General features: G+C 40.5%; 2 protein-coding genes across 9 annotated transcripts in view; both read right to left on the bottom strand.

The window, feature by feature from the left end:
* Positions 1 to 2,240: 2,240 nt before the first annotated feature.
* On the bottom strand, positions 2,241 to 14,162 carry cntn1b (contactin 1b). Its single transcript, XM_042511253.2, has 24 exons — positions 14,007 to 14,162; positions 10,970 to 11,113; positions 10,827 to 10,862; positions 10,614 to 10,740; positions 9,723 to 9,904; positions 9,519 to 9,614; positions 9,226 to 9,438; positions 9,041 to 9,140; positions 8,749 to 8,933; positions 7,870 to 7,994; positions 7,665 to 7,782; positions 7,372 to 7,522; positions 7,140 to 7,267; positions 6,887 to 7,059; positions 6,632 to 6,755; positions 6,063 to 6,230; positions 5,731 to 5,880; positions 5,559 to 5,629; positions 5,205 to 5,457; positions 4,977 to 5,098; positions 3,935 to 4,124; positions 3,713 to 3,834; positions 3,417 to 3,573; positions 2,241 to 3,335 (listed from the first exon to the last, which is right to left on the bottom strand). The coding sequence occupies exons 2-24, from the start codon at positions 11,022 to 11,024 to the stop codon at positions 3,253 to 3,255; spliced, it is 3,129 nt and encodes a 1,042-aa protein (XP_042367187.1). The 5' UTR covers positions 11,025 to 11,113; positions 14,007 to 14,162; the 3' UTR covers positions 2,241 to 3,252.
* Positions 14,163 to 15,361: 1,199 nt separating this feature from the next.
* nrcama (neuronal cell adhesion molecule a) overlaps positions 15,362 to 20,008 on the bottom strand; it is a 64,392-nt gene continuing 59,745 nt past the window's right edge. For all 8 annotated transcript variants that reach the window (XM_088072481.1, XM_042511146.2, XM_088072479.1 and 5 more), the window contains one exon: positions 15,362 to 19,314. In XM_088072481.1, the coding sequence (XP_087928607.1) occupies positions 19,080 to 19,314 (235 nt within the window). In that variant the 3' untranslated portion in view covers positions 15,362 to 19,079. The remainder of the gene's footprint in view (positions 19,315 to 20,008) is intronic.

Below are 20,008 nucleotides of genomic sequence, written 5' to 3'. Positions count from 1 at the left end.
AGAGCATGTAAATAATAGCAGAAGGAACCATGTATCAAAACAACCGACTCTTCAATATCCTCCTCTGGAGGAAGACTCTCTGCCATCGAGGACTCACCTTTGTGTGTCTGCTGTGATTGTTTGTAAATGATGGCAGCATTGATTTCAGCCTCACATGGGATTTTCTGTGCCTGGGTAATTTGTTTGAAGGGAAGGAGGTAAAATGGGGGAAATGCTGGTAATGGAGGTGGAAACAGGAGAGATAAAAGCCTTCTACACAGAGACTACTGTACAGTATGCAGGCAAGCTGGCTTTAAAGCACAAACAAAAGCACACAGACATAAAAAAAAGCTTTTTCCTCTTTTTTTCCTGAAACACCATCAGAGGAAATGATGGATATCATGTCCACACTGAACAGACTAAGCAATAGAAGAGGAACATAAAGAGAAACCAAACTACAGTAGCATTTAACAGATGGGAGATATGACTGATATTGCTGTGAAACAAAGAGAACCCATACACTGAATTAAACTGATTCTTCATGTGCACATTTTTTTTAGTAATGCAAACCTCTGCTTAAAGTAAACTATAGATGATAAAAATGGCAATTCAGATTGTGCGTTTATGTTGTGTTATTTTATATTATTTATTTTATTCTACTTACTTATTCATGTATTTCTTTAACTTTTTATTATCTTTTGAATTTTTGAATTTCATTTTTTGGCATGGGGGAAAATGTATTTAAAAAAAATAATAACAAATAAATACAAGTGTAATGTTCTTTTTTTATTGTACCTGTTTAAATGAATAAAGACATTCATCAAAATAAAGGGGGGGCACTAAATTGGCTTTGTGATTAGACTTGATTGATATTGAAAACATTTATAATGGCATGTGGATATACTGCCATCTGCTGATTAAAATATCACAACGCATTTCAGTTTGCAGTTTCTGAGAGTGCAAACAGTAATAACCTAATAATAACAACAATAATAATATTTATTATTATCATTATAATAATAATGAAATTCCTTGTTCACCACACTTAAACACTTAGAAAAGTTAACACCAACACCCAGGCAAAAGCAATATGAAATCATGTAGTTAAAGTTGAAGGACTCTAAATACTGCTTTAGAGAAATGGCTATAGTATCTAAACGGAGATTGTGTATTTTCTTACATAAAGAAACGTTTTGTGATTGTTTGAGTTTGAAACAACAGTCAATTATTCTGACATCAGAAATGGGCACAGCCACAGTGTTTAAAAGAACACCACATCAATGTGCTGCCCCCTAACAGCAACTATCAGCTCAGCAGTGTTGTCACCATCACCACCAAGTTGTTGTTTTTTTGACTGATGTTGGGATTCCCACCTAAAGATCCATAAGCAAAACAAATGGCATGCTGATTTTTAAATTAAAAAAAATTTAAAAAATACCCACTCCAGCACACAACAATGGTTATTTTTAATGAGAAAGCTTTTCAAGTGGACAAAAAGTTCACTCTGATGGTTTAGGTATTTAAAAGTAAGGAAGAAGACAAAGCTACAGAGAGTTGTGAACACCCGCTCTAAGATTACAGGGATGTCCTCTTTCTGCTCTGTATAGAAAACACCTGGTGAAAAAGGCCACTGTCATGTTGGTGAGGAGTTGCACCCTCTGGCCTCTGGGTGGAGCTATAGGACTCTGCAGCTCAGAAAATCAAGTGTTCGCCTTTAGCTACAAGCTGATTGCGGCCATTTAACTCAACCTATAATCCACCTCTTATTGTCGAGTTTGAGTTTGATAACATTTGTGCTCACAGTTGACAACTGAGTACATGCAAAATTTACAATAAAAAGTATTAGAACTATATCTATTTATAAATTTTACAAAACAAAAAAAATATTTAATCATATCAAAACTGTACATATCTGTACATACATATAACAATACACATGCACATATTCATTTATAGTCATACATACACACCATACATCATTGAACCATGCATTCATTTTAAAAAGCCATTAAAATAGCAATATGCACTTTGCACATTCCACTACTTGCACTTTTTACATACTCTGCAAAAGTGATGGTTTTACTATTAATTGTTTACAGACTTTGTTTATTTCTGTGCTTTTTTATTGTATATGCGTAGCATGTTTCTTCAATGTTAGTTTGTCTTTGCTGCTCCAGAATTGCCCTCTGGGGACACCAAAATTAATTGAATTGGTACTGGCTTATTGAATATGAACTAAAACTCAACAAAGAGACAATATATATTGTTGTACTCTGTTTAATGGATTCGCAGCCTGACATTAAGGAAATTAGCATACATTTATGTGATATACAGCAGCTTCCGTCCAACCATGGCCTCATGGTTCATTCAAATATTACATTGTCACTTTCGGAAATCAAAATGTTGTTGTTGTCGATGTATGGCTTTCAGTGTTGCAGCTAGAACTCAAACTACAACTATGCACATGATTCTTATGCCGATAACATAAATTAACATCTGTCCTTGTACACAGCACTGTTGAATATTTAGAAAATCATTCTGAAAAAGTTAAACAAAAGTGAATATGCTGCATGTGCTCAAACGAAAAGTTCATAAAATCTTTACAGTCCCTGCTCATTCCAAACCAAACAGCGATTATCACACAAGCTTACATAACATTAATAGCTTGACCATCTGAGAGATTTATAGTGCTTGTTATAAATAACATTCCCCCATTTTAAGGGGTAAATTCTACCTTGGTAATGTTTGTCCAGCTCATTTCAGCTCCAAACAGGAAGTAGTGATTATAGAAAGTTGAATGATGGAACAGGAAATGGAATAAGGTAGTAGTGATAGAACTTTTTATACATTCAGAAACAACTTAAAAATTACTTTTCTGGATGCTTTTACTTCTAGCTGAACATAGTGTTTTGGGAGCTTAATTATATCAACAAATGTCATCCATCTATATCCGTTTTGGCTCTGACTTTGGTGTGAATATCTGGATTTGAAAGTGTTTTATCTTAAGTTTAGACATTCAGATTTGGCTGATTTGGGGGTTCTACACAGTTCACTGCTGTTGCAGATCATTTAGAAGATGAAATAAGTCCATAAAAAGTGTCAGGGCAAATACCCAGTGCTTTTATTGTGAAAAACAACTTCCTGTGTTGTGTTACAACAGAACTGATACATGATGTATGATCTCAACTATCAGTGTGAGGAGTGTGAGACTGGATCTCTATCCACAGATTCACTTCCCAGAGTCTATTATATACATGTCGCTTGCAGCACGGCTTAAATTTGCAATCCCACGATGCACAGCGCCAGCAGCACCAAAGACACCAGGTTTACCATTGGTGTGATCACTGATGCTTTACCTGAGGAAGCAGAAATAACATGAGACAAATAGACCAAGAGGACAAACGACCACATTTTTTATATTTGTATTTTAGCCTTACCCTTAATACTAATCTTCCTGATTGGGCCGTCCCCTCCTTCATAACGGCCGCGTACCATAAGTTCATAGTCTCCAGTCTGAGGCATGGGGAAGTCCATGAAATGCCAGCCAGTGATGTAGACTTTGCCATAGATGTAGCCCGTCTTTCTGAACATGACCTTCAAAATAAAAAATGGGAGATTTTCATTATTTTGGTTATTTACGTGTAGACCAGGGAATTAGTCTTACATCAAATGTATTTTTAAAAAAAGGTATTAAAATGCCTAATAGTAGGTTTTAAACACTTTCTACACCCACCTTGTAGTAGAGTGGGAAGGAGATATTGCCAAACCAGTCATACTGGATGTGATCCCACCACACATACAACCACTGTCCTGTCCAGGTAACATATTTCCACATCCTGGGAGGATCTGGTGGTGCTGTAAACATGATATTTATATATTTATTAGGACCACGTCTATATCATCACTCTCATTGTAGCTGCTTATTTGTCTATAGATTGTGAGTGATTGGTCTTACGCGGCCTCTTTGTGAACATCTCACAGTGTTCACCAGGGGGTCCCAGGCCAGCTCCGTTGAAGGCACGGACCTCAATCAGGTAGTGCGAGTCTGGCAGCATGTTCTCCAACCTGGTCTGGTTGACTGAAGCTGAAACAAATATTCGGTTTGCTCCGGGCTCTGGATCATCATACTTTCTCCAGTATTTGACCTGGTTAGCAAAAAACAAGATTTTTTTTAAATGTTTGTCAGTTTGTTGATTTTACAGTATGACACAATAATCACTGGATAAAGAGAGACACTTTCATTAGACGGTCCAGTAGGTGTGGTTCTGCAGAAATAAAATAGTTTCTACATGACTACAAGGTCTGTGGATTATCTTGATTATCTTGAATAATCAGGTCATGATTTCTGGAAAGAGACATTGCTGTTTTTTAAGTGCATTGAGCACCACAAGCCAAGTGCCATTTAGTTACATTATATTTAAGAGTAGGGAGACATCTCTTTGGCTGATATCTCGAACACTTTGCAACTCACACTAAAATAATATTGATAAATAGCACGATAGGTAAGGTGAAAAATATGTTTTTTTTATTTTGGGGGGAGCTGTTCCTTTAAGTCATTTACTGTACCTGCACAGCAAAATAATAGGTGTCTATTCTATTCTTTGCATATGCCTTAAAATGTTGCGATAGTAACATTCAGTATTGAACCCTTAGGGGGTGATCATACCAATGCACATCGTCCCAGGCACAACCGTTACAAAAACGCCTTGGAAGCACATTTGGAGAAACAGCTGGTAGCGCCTGTGGAGCAGGGCTACGTGCCTGTGGCCAAAAGTGACACTGAAGGGCGGTACATCTCCACGCCTTGAGTGGAAAGTTGAAAATATTTTAACTTTTAAATGAGTACAAAAAAATGCCACAAAAAATTGTGTTTTGCAATAGAAAGAGATGAGCGCCCACAGGTGTGCTGTACCATAGGGAAACAATCCTTTTGCTGGCCATGCTTCTCTAGCTATGCGTCTCAGTGTGATTGTCCCCTTACAGTGGAAGCTCTGTACCTGGTATCCTTCAATGTACTGCTGCAGGCCTGTACCAGTGTCAACCACTGGTAACCACCACACCAGAGCTTCAGTGGAGGACACCGGCCTGGCATAGACATCTGTTGGAGACTCCGTAGGTACTGGAGAAGTCAGAAAATGGATGAGAAACAAAACATGTCAGTCAGCTAGGTTTAATTCAGTTTTTTAATTTTAAGTGTCCCGTAAACTGAAAAACTAACTCCTTACCATCTCTTGGGTAGTAAATGACCTTGGTGAGGCTGTATGGTCCGTCTCCTTTCAAATTAAATGACTTGATCTTCACCTGAAACTCTCTGACCTGGAAATCTTCATCAGTGGGAATAAAATAGGAGTCCCTGTGGACATAACGCCTCGTCTCAGGATCTGAAATGGTCTCATACCACCAGTCGTAAGCATCGTGAGGCTTGAAGGCCACAATGTAGCCAAACTTTTTGCCGTAGAAATACCACGGCTGCACAGGCTAAGATTCAGAAGTGGAAAGGAAAGAAAAACAACTCTTTATAATGCAGTAACTTGTGAAAATATTTTTGATATATTCACATGAACTGAGGGCGTGCTTACAGTCCATGTGATGACAATCTCGCCATTTCTACCTCCATAACCCGCCACATCAGTGGGAGAAACCACAGGAGCTGAGAAGAGAAAAGGTCATTAAGTGTTTTTTTGGGGGTTTTTTTTATCAGGCACTTGTACTGACTAAAATATGTGTCAGATATTAGTATTCTCTCCTTACCAGCATCCCAGGTTTTGATCTTTAGAGATGGGATGCTGGCCTCTCCAGAGCCATACTCATTGGTGGCAATAATCCTGAACTGATACTCCATCCAGGGATACAGATCTGTCACTTCTGCCCTCTCTGCATTGCCATCAAGTAACGTTGGACCTGAAGGAGACACAAATGGCACGTCAAATTATATTGTTGATTGCTGGTTCAGTATGATCCAGCAGTCCTATAAACAATGTGCAAACACATGTTACTTGCAGGTTAAAGAGATCAGGTAACAAAATGTCACAATGCTGGATTCAAAATGATTTGGCCCCGTGCTGGCTGTGAGCGGTACTCACTGGTGGTTGCGTCCCTCCAGTCGTCTTCATACAGGGCCCAGTAGTGTCTGGTCTGAATGGTGTAGGAGAGAATGGGGCTGTTATGGTCTGATCCTTTAGACCACAACAGCTTCACCCATGTGTCCCCAATCTCTTCTATCCGGATTACACCGGGAGGCCCAGGAACACCTGGATTAGGGAGGAAAGGCGCATGGAAACAAGGTGCATTATGTTGATGGTCTGTTCTTCTGTTGTACATTTGCTGAGGACATCAACCAAACAAATAAAATGTAATTAAAAGTAAAATATTAAAGTTGCAAGCAGTCATGTAAATCTAAAGATGTTTGACACACAAGGCCTGCTTCCTTTTACAGTAGATGGCGCAACTATTTTTACTCAGTATTGGCAAAATAGGTGCCTTCTCACAGAACTCATATCAAGTGCATGAAATTTAGGGCAAATTAGACTATGTGCACTCATGTTACAGTTTTCTGTTTTATGTATGAGCAGACTTTGTGGCAGCTTCGTATCTCTTTGCAGTCATTATGCTTGTAATGTAATAATTTGAGGCAAACCACGCTGGGACTGACCTACAACCTTGAGGTCAGCGTATGCAGTATCGCTGTCCACCACTGTCTGAGCCGTGCAGTGGTAGCGACCTTCGTGCCAAATCTGGACATTCTTTATTCTCAGGTCCCCGCTTCCATCGTCTCTCTGGACAGCAGGAAGCAAAAACAAAGAGATAAAAGACAAAGGTTGAGAGTGAGGACAGGAGACAGAGCTGTTCCATCTGTCATTAGCTGATGATAGATTGTGATGGAAGCTAGGCTGAATCATAGCCCTACCAAAACACGTTCATAGTGTTGCCACTCAGCGTCAAAGTCAATGACTCTGAAGTCTATGGACCAGATGTATGCAATGTCCAGCATGGGGTCGTATGAAGCAGCGCACCTCAGAATCATCTCATCACCGACCTTCACCTCAGAGTCTTCGGGCGGTTCTATGATGCTAGTGGCCTCTGAGTTAAGAATCAAGAAATCTGTAAATGTTTTCTTAATTCTAATATGCATACACAAAAATATACACATGTTCACAGACCTGTGATGGTGAGAGTGCCAGAGCTGCTGGCCTTTCCTCGGTTATTCTCAGCAAAGCATGTGTACACGCCTTCATCATTAATGGTGGCGTTGAGAATCTCCAGACTCCCATCAGGCAGGATGGAAATTCTTAAATGAAAACAAATATTTAAGCAAGCTGCTTGATAATGATACAAGCACACCATATTGGAGGGCATTTCAGTGCTGCAGTACACTGTTTAATGTTGACTGACCGCGAATTGTTGAAAAGGAGCTCTTTGCCCTTTGTCCAAGTGTACCGCGGTTTCGGAGCAGCTCGGGGTTTACACTCGATCACTACACGGCCATCTTCGGCTCCAAGGAGCTGCTTCTTAACAGGGTTAAACTCGAACGTAGGAGCACAGGCTGAAGGGAGATTATAAGGTGGAATTTATATTATTGCACACCAAGAGCAATTTGTTTTAACAACATGTATGCCCTTGAAAATGTTTAAAAAAAATAATTCTTCCTACTATTAAAAAAGTCAGTGTTACTTGAAAGGTCTCACCGATGACTCGCAGCTCAGCGTTGGCGTATTTGATGCCCCAGTAGTTCTCAGCAATACACTGGTACATTCCTGAGTCATCAAAAGTGAGACTGGAGAACTTCAGTTCCCCCTTTCCATACTGTAAAACACACAACCCAAACCTAAGTTAATAGCATGGACTCCCCAATTTTTCTAGAGGCAGATGAGAAAAAGTTTGACTTTTTACCATATAGCCATCTTTGTACCAGCGGATGAAAGGGAATGGCTTCCCTGATGCTACACAGCGCATGGTGTGCTCTGAGCCGATGTCGATCTGAGTATTGTTGATGGTTTCTGCCCACTCTGGAGCAGCTGAGCAAACAAAACAGGCATAAAAATAATTATAAGCAACATGATTTTCAATTGTAGAAACCACAAAAGTGACACTTATTGTGGCAGTGTGGCTGTCTGAAACACCAAGAACATCACTGGGGTTTTTAATTGTAAGCAATCACCTCTACTCTCAGTCTAGACTCTTCAATCTTTTATGAAAATTGGATCATATCAAGCATTTTGCAAGGAATTTTGTTTTGAAATTAATTCCAGTTTTCAGCAGCACATCTGAAAACTCATGCAAAGATGTTTTAATCATCTTAGAGATCATTCAAAAACACAATGTTTCTTGACTTTTAAAGACAGATAATTTTTTGCATTTATCTCATCGTGCCTGGATTATTGCAAGTCTTTTTTCTTGTCTGAACCAAAAATCTGTTGATTGACTCCAGAACTCATTGCCAAGCTTTTTACCTAAACTAAGACACGTGATCACACCAGTTTTACCCTCACTGGCTGACAGTATGTTTTAGATTTTAAGATCTGATATATATACTGATTACTTTCAAGGCTCTTTGTAGCCTTTCTCCCTCGCCTGTTTTATTTTGCCTAGTTAAGCACTTTATTTTTGTGAGGTCACAGTGACCTTGATCTTTGACTACAAAAATCGAATCAGTTCAGTCCTTACAAGTAAACATTTGTGCCAAATCTGAATAACTTCCTTGATGCATTCTTGAGATAATGAGTTCACAAAAATGGGATGGATGGATGGACCTGCAGTAAAATCGCTTACACTCCACATACAGCCAGGCCTTGTGCCAGTCCTTTCCTTTAGTGTTGATGGCTTCACAGTCATATGCTCCAACATCTTCGTACTGTACATTGTACAGATGAAGCACAGCTCCTGACTCACTGATCTCATGATTTGCTGGGAGATCTGTGGAGTCCACCTTCCTCCAAACAATATGAGGGATGGGACTGAAAAGACAAAGAAACTAAACCAGTGCCCTTGTAAAAGTATACATCTTATGATACCTTGCATTTAATTATTTCAGTGCTTTGAACAAACAAAATTAAAAACATACTTTCCGAGAGCAAAGCACTCCAATGTAATATTAGAGGCCAGCATGGCCGTCGTATCTGGAAACTTCACTCTGATGTCTGCTGGGTACTTTCTCTCCTCACCTGAGGCAAAGAAAGTAAATTATATCCAAAATTTTTTTAATGTCCAGAAGCGGTTTATATTTTTTCAGAGCTATTATCTGCTAACCATCATCAGGGGGTGAGGGGATGAGGGGGATGAACTTTGAGAAGACACTCTTCCCAATGACGGGGCTGGAAACAAAGCACGAGTAGTTTCCTGCATCCTGAGCTTCCACTTTGGCTATATACAGGTTGCCTGTCTTCTGGGAAACAAACCGACGGCGATCTGTGTACAGGAAAACTGGGAACTCATTGAAGATCCAGCGGTAGGTCACCTCCTCTGTAAAAGGAAAACACAAAGTTGTTATTGTTATCTTTACAAGACTGGCTTTCTAATGGGGTGTGAAGACCTGTACGTACGTGGCCAGGCTTTTGGAGGAGCACATAGCAGAACAGCACCCTGTCCTTCTTTGACATACACTGGGTCTCTTTCTTCCTGAGGAAACTCCTCCAAAACTACATTGCAGGTGAGGAGAGAATTTAAAGAGCAACAGATATTATGAATCATAGAAAACATAAGAACTGCAACACAAACTTTAACCAAGGAGGGAAATTGTGACTCACATCCAAACTTCACCCTGGCCTCCTTGCTGATGACGGTGCCATAAACATTTTTGGCCACACAGACGTACGTCCCAGCATGTTTCTTCTGTTTGGGGTTGGTGATGACCAGGTTTCCCCCCACTAGGCTGTAGTGCTCGTCTGGCTGCTCCATTAGCTTGATTTCCCAGTTATCACGGCGCCACCTTGCAGTGGTCAAAACAATTCTATTTGAGATGTTGACCCACATTTTGTCATACCATAGGATCATCTAGACATCAGAGAGATTTACAAGCTATTGCAAACAGCAATGATCAGATAAGAAAACCCCTTTTCTCCTACATTACCACTAAACCAGATCACTGACCCAAAGCACCCTTGATCCTTGAAGATCTCCAAGAGCCAGCTGTTGGTAGCACTCAGATAAACATCGCGCCACCATTAACCATCATAACTCATCGCTAAGGACCTATCTACATGGTTACAGATATATTTGCAAATGTATTTTTTTCCTCTGCATTTTGGTCTCTTGCAGAGAGTCACAGAGTTTTTTAATTGCCTTCTAGGCAGTTACATTTCTTTATATCTCCAGAAATTAATCGTGGATGTCCAACCAGAGCACAGTGACAACCTCTCAACTTGTTGGTGTTTTCTTGTGCTTGCACCTAAGTTTCTTATCCTGAAAAGACCTACGACCTTGCAAAATCATAGAATGATAATTCGAATTGACCTCTCTTGTGTGGCCCACAAGGAGGACTATTTCCTTATTATGTTACACACTCTAATGAGTTATGTCACTAGAGACAAGTCATGCACAGTAATAACTCATAATTCCCTCTCCAAATCATTAGGACTAATCAAGTGAGATTTGAATTCCTACAACTGTATGATAAACCTCATTGGTGTGTGTGTAACCTGTATGAAGCAGGTGGGTTCGCGCGAGCTCTGCAGTTCATGGAGATTCTCCCATCTGGTGAGTCTTCAGTGTAGACCACATCCACAGGCTCCTCCTCAAAGATGGGGCCATATCCAGTAGCATCATCTGACAAACGTTACATAAGACGTTCTGATTTAAAATCACATTGTGAAGTGAATGACTGTTTTGGACAACAGTTCAGAGAAACTCACCTCCATAGATTCTTGGCTCGCCAAACAGGACTGCCACTGCAGAGCAGAAACATGGACATGTGAGCTTATGGTGTGCAGGGTTTACATTTGACTTTATTTAAAGAGGCGAGCTGTCTAACTTTAGGCATCGCTGTGCCTCCTACCTGTGAGTGAGACAGAGGAGGAGAGGGCCAGGAACAGCAAAGCAGTGGAAGCCATGACGGTCAACAGACTGAGTTATTGGAGTAACGTGAGTTTGGCTAATGGGCAGAGGGACTCAAACAAGAAGTGGATGGACAGGACATGAACTGGAGTAAAAAAAAAACAAAAATAAACAACAATATCATGGGTGAATAAATAACAACATAAGTATCTTGTTTAACATGATTTGCCCCCATTGTGTTTTATGAAAACACTTATGTGACCCTCAGGATGTTACACCAGACTGATGACTGTGCACAATCTATCACGCCACAGACACAGTGCAGAACTAGCTAGAACCCTCCTTGTGCATATAAATGATTCAGGATGTGGATGACTCAGCAGAATGCTGCTAAAAGTCATGTGGAGTGTGTGCTCATCCACCTGCAGAAACACAGGCCTGTACTTTGTGTGTTTGACACACTAGGACTGTCTGTCAACAGAACACAAGGTAGCACTGCAGTATGTAGATGGCTCCATCTGCACCATCACAGTCACATATGCTTACACATCACTTCTGCAGGATGAAAAAGCAGCACTGCTGTGAGCAACTGCGGTGTTTCGACTCTGACTGTCAAACAGGACACACTGGGAGAGATAGCGATATTAAAAGAGAGAGAAGGTTGGGGGAGGAACATGGAGATATAAAGAAGGATGAACACAGGATTGTTAAAGATGACCAGGAGGGGATAAAGTGGGGGAGGGTTGATCTTTCTATTTACTCTTATAAAGCTCCCAGTGTTTTACTACAGGATACACCGCAGCACAAGGGGAACATTTGTAAGCATCTGTAGTGATATCTTATTGTACTGTATGTACAAGCTTAACATGTAGGGAAATATGGGGTCCATCAAATAACATCCCATACAATAACTTGAAATCAGGATATCAACCAAATTGGTATCTGCACTGTTTTTGACTTTATCAGCTATGACCGGACTGACTGTCATTAAATACACTCTCTTTGTCCAAGTCATAACCAAGTACAGTGTTTCCATTATCAGTTACATTTAGTTGATCCCCAACATATTTTTAACACTACAGCAATCTCTAGTCTCATGTCTTTGTCCATCAAAACAATTCCAGAAACAATTCAAAAGTTGAAAAATGTTTTGGTGAAAACATTGCAATCGTCACCTTCACTTCAGCCATTCAGTCACAATGGACGAGGGAAAAACAGCATACAGCAAAGATAAATCATCACATTTGATGCATACAAGTGCTGAATAACAACAACAATGGAGGAGAAATATGTAAATATACTGTAATATATGGAGACAAAGTGGGAGGGCTTCGGCATTCTCTTGGCAGGTGAAGCAACAAATCAATAAGAAGGGGCTCTTTGGTTAAATAATGTGAAAACAGTCAACATGTTTCGTCCACACACAGATTTCATTGGTTTTCAGTGATATGTCTTAGTGCGCATCCACAGTCGCCACAACCTGACAACAAATGCAACGACTAGCCAGCAGCTAGCTCCTCTCACTGTGTTTTTACTGAGTCATTCTGGATGTGAGAAAAATAGGAACGCACAATGTAGGAAGAAAAAAGTGCCAGACAGGCACCTCCCATGTGCCTCAGCAACCACGTGTGTCTCAAACACCCAGAATTGGAGAGAGAGGGAGAGACAGAGGAGGTATAAACCCAGTATACAGTACATTCATGCAGACTGCAGCACTGACTCCTCCTGTTAACTCTTGATGACTCAACACTAATATCCTGACAGTAGCAGTTGGCTGCATCTGTGCTGTGTTTGCACAGTTTCACAGTTAATCTTTAAGATAAAATAAAAGCAGCAAAAAGTGAGACCTCCTCTGCACATGCAACATCCTACAGATGGATTAATCATTGCTAAAATTGAAAATAATTAAACTTTTCCTCACAAGCTTTCATGACACCTTTATACTAAGCTTTGGCTTCATAGATTATAGTTGCAGCAATCTGTTCCTCCACTAATCAATTCATCAGAGAGTGTTTTCATGTGTTTCCCCTGGCCATAATCCCATCACAGATCCTCTTTAGACAGACCAGCAAAATTTAGGTCAGCACATGAATTAAGCCCAGTGTTTCAGTGACCGCCTGCATGTTTGTTTTAAGGCTGCAGAAAATCACATTCAAAGTCGGGTTTGAATTCAACAAAAAGATATCCCAAATGATGCTGCTTTAATCTGTACTTTTCTGTATAGGTGAGTGAGTAGATTTAATTTGGCTTCTTTTTAATTTTGTTTGAGCGCCGGCTCTGGATGTCTGTTGTGCATCACCAGAGATTGAATATGTCAAAATAAAAGCATCAAATGAAATTAGGTCTGGTGTTGAGGATGTTAGGGGAGAAATAATAAATTTTATCATCTTGCAGCCATGGCAGTATGATATATCATTCAGAGATCTAAAAAGGGGTCTGGCTGATTTTTTTTTTTTTTTTTTGCCTGTCACGTTTTACATTTTTCTGTTAAAATCCAGGGGACAATGGGGGGAGTAAATGATTTCTAGAGCATACATATGTACATATATATTATTATTTGCAACATTTAACTTAATCTCAGAGCCACAGACAACAATATTTAAACAGTTGCCCTCCTACACATGAAGGGCAGTGTGCCCTTTCCCAAATAGATGCCATGATGCATCCAGCAGCTTACTGCGCCCTTGACGCATACAGTGTCTCACACTTTCACCTTGTCTCCTCCCTGCATCCACAGAGACGCACTTTCTTATTTTATGCGCAAAGTGAGAGGCCAAAACGACCTTTTATCCAATACTTTGACGCAGTCATTCCAAAAAGCAGCAGCCGCCAAAAGTAACTGCGCAGCCCTTTACATCACTTCACCCCAATGACGACTGAGCGGCACCGGTAATTCACTGCTCTGCATTGCGGTACTCCTGAGCCGGTCCATTTCAGCTGCACAGCGCTGAACATATATTTCCTCTTTATCCTCACTAAAGTCCAGACATAAGAGCCAATCAGGTCATGCACACAGCCGCATGTGGTATCGTTCTTACCTTTAAGGCAGAATGGGGGGAATTTCAGTGCACCGTCCGCATGGCACACCTGGACCCGAACCGCATCGCCCCACAGCCCACCCGCCGGAGCGTCCCGTTCAGCTCAACTTTTCTATTGGAGGAGAGCAGCTGAGTGACACCTCCGGTGGCAGCGAGGACGCGGCTGCGATTGGTCCATGAGGGAGGGAGGATGGGCGGGATGATTGGAGGGATGCGGGCATCATGCTGCTGCGCATCCCAGGCTATGGAGATAATACATAAGAAATCATTAAAGCAGTTCTTTCTTTCAGCTATTCATAGAATAGGCAATTTTTGGATTGCTTTAATTCCAATCATATGACTTAAAGAAAAAACTACAAGTGCAAGAATTATTATAAGTCACTGTGCCCATACACACTCAATATGTCTGTCTAACTGTCTAATAATAACTGTCTCTATTAAGGTGTTTAAGAAAAATTAGGACATGTTGGAACATATGCTAAAAAATCCAGAAAATCTTCCTACAGCTCATGGAGTTCATGGTTCTTATCTTCCTCCCCACCATGTGCTGTGCATCATAAATGACCTTCAGATCAATATATTATTAATGACAGACTCCACACAGCAGTCATATGAGTTGAGTGAATTATTTTGTCAGAGGTATCATAGTGGGACTGATTTATCCCAGGCCCCAATGACAAATAAAGCTATAATTTTTGAATATTGAAATTGTCTTACCACTGTATGTTATTTTATATCAAAAGTGCCTTTCATCTCTCCTTACTTTTCACATATATTTCTGATAGCCTGCTATTTTGTTTACTAATGGGGCTTTGCTTTTTGAATTATTGTGTTTTTCACCATGTTAGTTTTTTCTTGTTTTTGTGTACATAATGTCACTGAATATATCAAACTGAACAAATTTTTAGAACAAAAAATAAGTCCTCAGTTGTATTTGTATGTAATCTGAATTTATCTATCAATTTATGTATTTACACTTTGGACTTGTTATGTAACACTGGGAGCCATTTGTTTTGAAAATTGTGAAACTATCTGGGGAGAGAATGTCATTTTAAACACATCTTAGCCGTCATATTTTTTGATTGGCTGTCTTTTTGGAAATAGATAACATGGAAAACTACAGTAAAGCTATTCCAGTATAAGCATAAAAGCCACCGCGCATGTGCAGACACAAGATGTATGTTAATCCTGCAAGGATTAACTTCTGCTGTTTTATTTCTGTGGGGTATTTGACGAATTAAAAAAAAATGTCATTTTCATACACTAGATGGAGCCACACACACACACACACACACACACGCACACACATGCTTGTAGCACATCTTGCATGACCACAAGGAAAAACTGATTTGAAATCCTGAAACCAACATTTATTTCATTTTTTTAAACTTCATTTAAAATACAAAATATTTCGCAATATTATATTGTAGAGTAAACCATTTTGACAGCCTTTCATGCTTCTCATGTAGCTTCAACATTAACCAGAATGTCATATTATATCATATCATATATATCCTACTGTATGTTCACCAGTCACTAGAACAGTTTCCTGGGTTTTCACACTCCAGTGTGCCAGTCTGTTTATTCGTCCATGCCGGCCATCCTTCTGTTTGCTCCAAATTACAGTTTTGTTTTGTTTGTTTTAGGTTCGCACTCTTAAAAGGATGTGTCAGTTTCATCTGATGTCTAGTTTGGGACAAAATGCTGCGGTCGGGTAGCAGATGTTGTCGTAAACCAGATGTGTTTGAAATGACACATCCTGTTTAAGAAAGTGCCTTTTTTATATAAAAAAATACAGAAAAGGTGCATGAACTGTCAGAGACATAAACAATACAGGTGTCACAAGAGCTCAGTCACAAGTTAAATAATCTCCTTTGATACCTGATAGGCTAAACATTTGAGCTAGCAAATTCACCTGACAAGTTCAAAAACAAAAAAAATGAAAGAAACAAAATTTCACAGCAAATTAAAGAGTGAAAATTGTAAATAGTCTCATCTCACACAACACCCTCCCACCCATAATGCAAAGGGGGGCTCACTGAGGTCAACTTCTCACCTCTGTGACCTCAGACATATCTGCTCTCAAGTCAAGCCGTTATTTACAAAATACAACAAAAATATCTACACGTGAAAAGCTGACACATTGCAGCCTAAAAACTTGATGCAAGTTATGATAAACCTAAAATGTGGAAATGTTCTCTGAAAAAAAAAGGTCTTGTATCTCCTGTTGAGAGTAGACGCACATCAGAATTATCGACTGTTATCCATGGAAAAGCGATATTATACATCACGCACGCTGTAACACAGTAGCATGCATGTGCTGCACACACACACACTCGTGCACCCAAACATTCACGCACAAGCTTCATTCATTTACAGTAATAGAAAACTCACTGAGAGTGGCGCTCAGAGCGTGACGACATACACAGATATAAGGTTAAATGCATAAACCAAAGTCACCAGTGTGTTTTACCATTTGCAGTGAAACAAGCAATATTTTTCATTCACATAAACAGATACACTTGTTTCCACATTCAGCATAATTTTTTCTGACGCCTTCTTTTCTAAGTGCTACCAGTGACAGGAAGTCCCATTCTAACAGTAGTCTGTACCAGACAGCGAGTCTGGTTCCTGTTGGCAGTTACCTGGTGAGTAGGTTGGCAGTAGTTTAGTGCTGCCGGTGCAGCGGCTCCTCCTCAAGATGAATATGTTAAGGGAAGGATGTTTGATATGAGTACATGAAGACGTCCATGCTCTGACCTCAGGTTTCCTACACATTTTAAGATTCCACACTTTTTCCTTTAATTTGTAGCTGGATGGTATGTTTTGGCGGGCTGTTTGTATGCCATATGAGCTGATGATAATAACTTTGTGTATGATTGTCAATAAGGCCATAACAATCTATAGCTGAAAATTATTCCTTGCAAGTAATGCCGATGTGAATTTTTTGAAATCCCTAAATAGTTTTCAGCTTTGTGTAGGAACCCAGGACCCCAAAGTGAGACTCAAAGATGCTATGTTAAGTTATATAAAGATATACTGTGCAGAGTTTTATACATGTATAGATATATTTATGATTGTGTAGAATGTCTAGACTCGTAAAAATAATCCAGCCTGTTCTCATCCCAGGGCTTCAAATACTGAACTGTAATGCTCCTCTGTCTCGTGTACAGGGCACACAGCTGAAACACAGTGGAACAAATGGTTGATGCTGTTTAAAGGGCAAAACTATTGGGTTACATTTGAGAAAAAAAGATAATGTTTTGGGGTAAATAAGTACTTTTGATACATAATAACATGACAAATGCATCATGTGAGTTATGTGTCATTAGTGCACCCAGCAGTATGTAAATTACATAACCTCACATTAAAACAATGGTGACTTTTGGTTTCACACTGGACACAAACTGTGGTCTCCAGGATGAAAGTCTGATTTAGTCTGATCCATCCATCTCCTGTATATATATGTGTATATATATATATATATATATATATATCAACACAAAACTAACTCCAAGTGCAAAAAACTGGGATTGACATCAACTTTTGCTGGCAATACTGTTAACAAACAGTTCCTGCACAGTATATTTTTAATACAGCCTCACATGTTTTATAGACTTGGTGTCCATAAAGGACCTTAGTTTAAACATGCTACCAGGAACACATTTTTAGTATTATGTTGGGGTATTCTGTAATGCAAAGTATTCATGGACTCTCTCATGAACTGCACTGATTCCAGGTCTGTCCTGTGTATGAAGAGGGATGTAACTATGGATCTATGTCACTGTTCTCTACGAAGGCACTAGAAACCGTGCTGAGAGGTTCTTGATCATCAAAATCTAATCATCCAGAAATTAAAGTGTGTCCCACTGGATCCTGCTCAGGTGCATTAATTGTATGTAATTCCTTTCTTTCTGCCAGTACATAAATGGAAATGCTATTAAAGATGATGTTGGGGCAGCAGTTGGTGTTAACAACAACACAATCACCTAAAATAAAGGCCTAGGAAGCACTTGACGATGACACTGGCTCAATCACAGCAGTACAGTTAGTGCTTTGTCGCAAGAAGCATAGGCTCAAAGTGAAGGAACAGATTAGGAAAGAAAAGGAAAAAAGCAAGCAATCTGGAGAGAACATGAGGGTAAAAACAGGCTGATTACAATAAGTGAGGGAGTTCTGGCTGGCTGGTGACCGAAGTGTTTCTCGCCAGGTTTCCAATGACGACACATTGACATCCCCGACTTTGAAATATAGCTTTCTTCTTATTCTGTTACATATGTACAAACAGTTCATCTGTCTCAAAAAGACATATGCTAGCTTCTACTTTGAGTCACACTTTTCGCGGTGGTGTCCACAAAAGACCCTGCCGCCATTTTTTCTCTATATATCATACGCCATTTAACACTTTGACTGAAAAAAAAAAAAAAGGAATACCCAGTCGCTATAGGCGTGCACCATATACAGTCTCAACACACAGCTCACCTCTGCAACACGAAGGTGGTAAAATGCTCAACAGAATCATGATTTACATGCAGATGTTTATGATTCAATGCATATTGCCTGCCTGCGGGTCACTTTGATAAAATATATATTTGGATACATCATGTTTGTTGGAGAGATCAAATGGCACTAACACACACACACACACACACACACACACACACACACACACACACACACTTCTGCTCAGTCTGAGTGGGAAAACTCTCGTACATTCCTTCTGCTTTTCTGTATTGCTTCCTCTCTCCTTCCCTCTTTTCTCAGAGTCCTCACATCCCTCGTTTCACACCTTTCAATGGTTATGTGGGAATGTGGTGTTTTGGCCATGTTGAGTGTGTGTTGATCAGGGGGTCACAGTGTGACAGGGGCTGGCGGGTGTGGGAGATGAGGGCGTGTCAGCAGTCTTGGTGACAGGTAGCCGTGGCGAGGGGGGCCACCGGAGTGACAGCCACCATGGTAGAAGTCCACAACGACTGTCACCTTAGCAACTGTCACCATGCCGAGATGGTCACATTTGCCAGGGTGACATGGAGTGGCCATAGCAATCGTCGCAGCCAGGCCGCGGCCCCTTCGTTAGACGAATGAGTTCATGGCGTTGACGGGCGATGGGGCCTCCGAGCTCTCGTTGCCTTCATGTGTGTCTTTCTCTTTCTTGCCGCTGTACTGGCCGATGAAGGAGCCGTCCTCATTGAACTGTCCGTCCCCGCCCTCCCCATAGTCCACCAGGCTGTCGTCACTCTCGTCGCGGCGCACCGTCCCATTGGACGGCGTCCGGCTGCCCTTCAGCGGCTTGTGGTCTTCAGTGTCACTGTAAATGGTAGAAAAAAGGTTATTGAGAAAACCAGCTTGAACTTTTGTCTGCAGTGGTCAGAAACCCTGATGGCACAGGCTATTATCCAAGCATTAGCAATTTACATAAGTACGCCTTTCCACTGCACATATACCACATATATGTAATGACATAATGCATTGCTGTTGTATTTTGTATACATTTTTAGTACAAATGTGCTTATAAAGCAACATTAAAGCTTGGGTAGGCAGTTTTTTGTTTGGTGGCATTGGGCAAAAATCCCAAAATAAACTTTCAGCATATTGTAATTCAAGTGGACAGAAAGACAACTAGACTTCTGCACCTCCTCTTGAATCTAATTTCAGGCTTATGAAAATCTAGCCCATAACAGATGACTATGGACAACCACAGGTCATTTCAGGGAGAGGGCGTTCGTATTGACTGTTCTACAAATGCAGATGCCCTTCAGTGGCAGTGGTAGGAAATGTTAGCTAGCGCAGCAAGCTTTCTGTTGTTGCCTCTACACAGGTTAGACCCTGCACTGCTGCTGGCCACTAGCCCACTGTGACACATGGCTCTAGTGTTTGCTGGGCTGAATTCAAGTTCTACAGCTGTTGACTGAATGTCCGACTCCAGAGTTTCTGCTTCTCCCCCTTCTGCCAGTCCACAGCAGAGGGGAACGAAGCAAAGGGACCACAGGGTGGCTAGGTTG

Source organism: Plectropomus leopardus, chromosome 22 (assembly GCF_026936395.1).
Source record: "Plectropomus leopardus strain MGB_pleo_1.0 chromosome 22, ASM2693639v1, whole genome shotgun sequence".
In the NCBI taxonomy this organism is placed as follows: domain Eukaryota; kingdom Metazoa; phylum Chordata; class Actinopteri; order Perciformes; family Serranidae; genus Plectropomus; species Plectropomus leopardus.
This window is presented reverse-complemented; position numbering and strand designations above follow the sequence as displayed.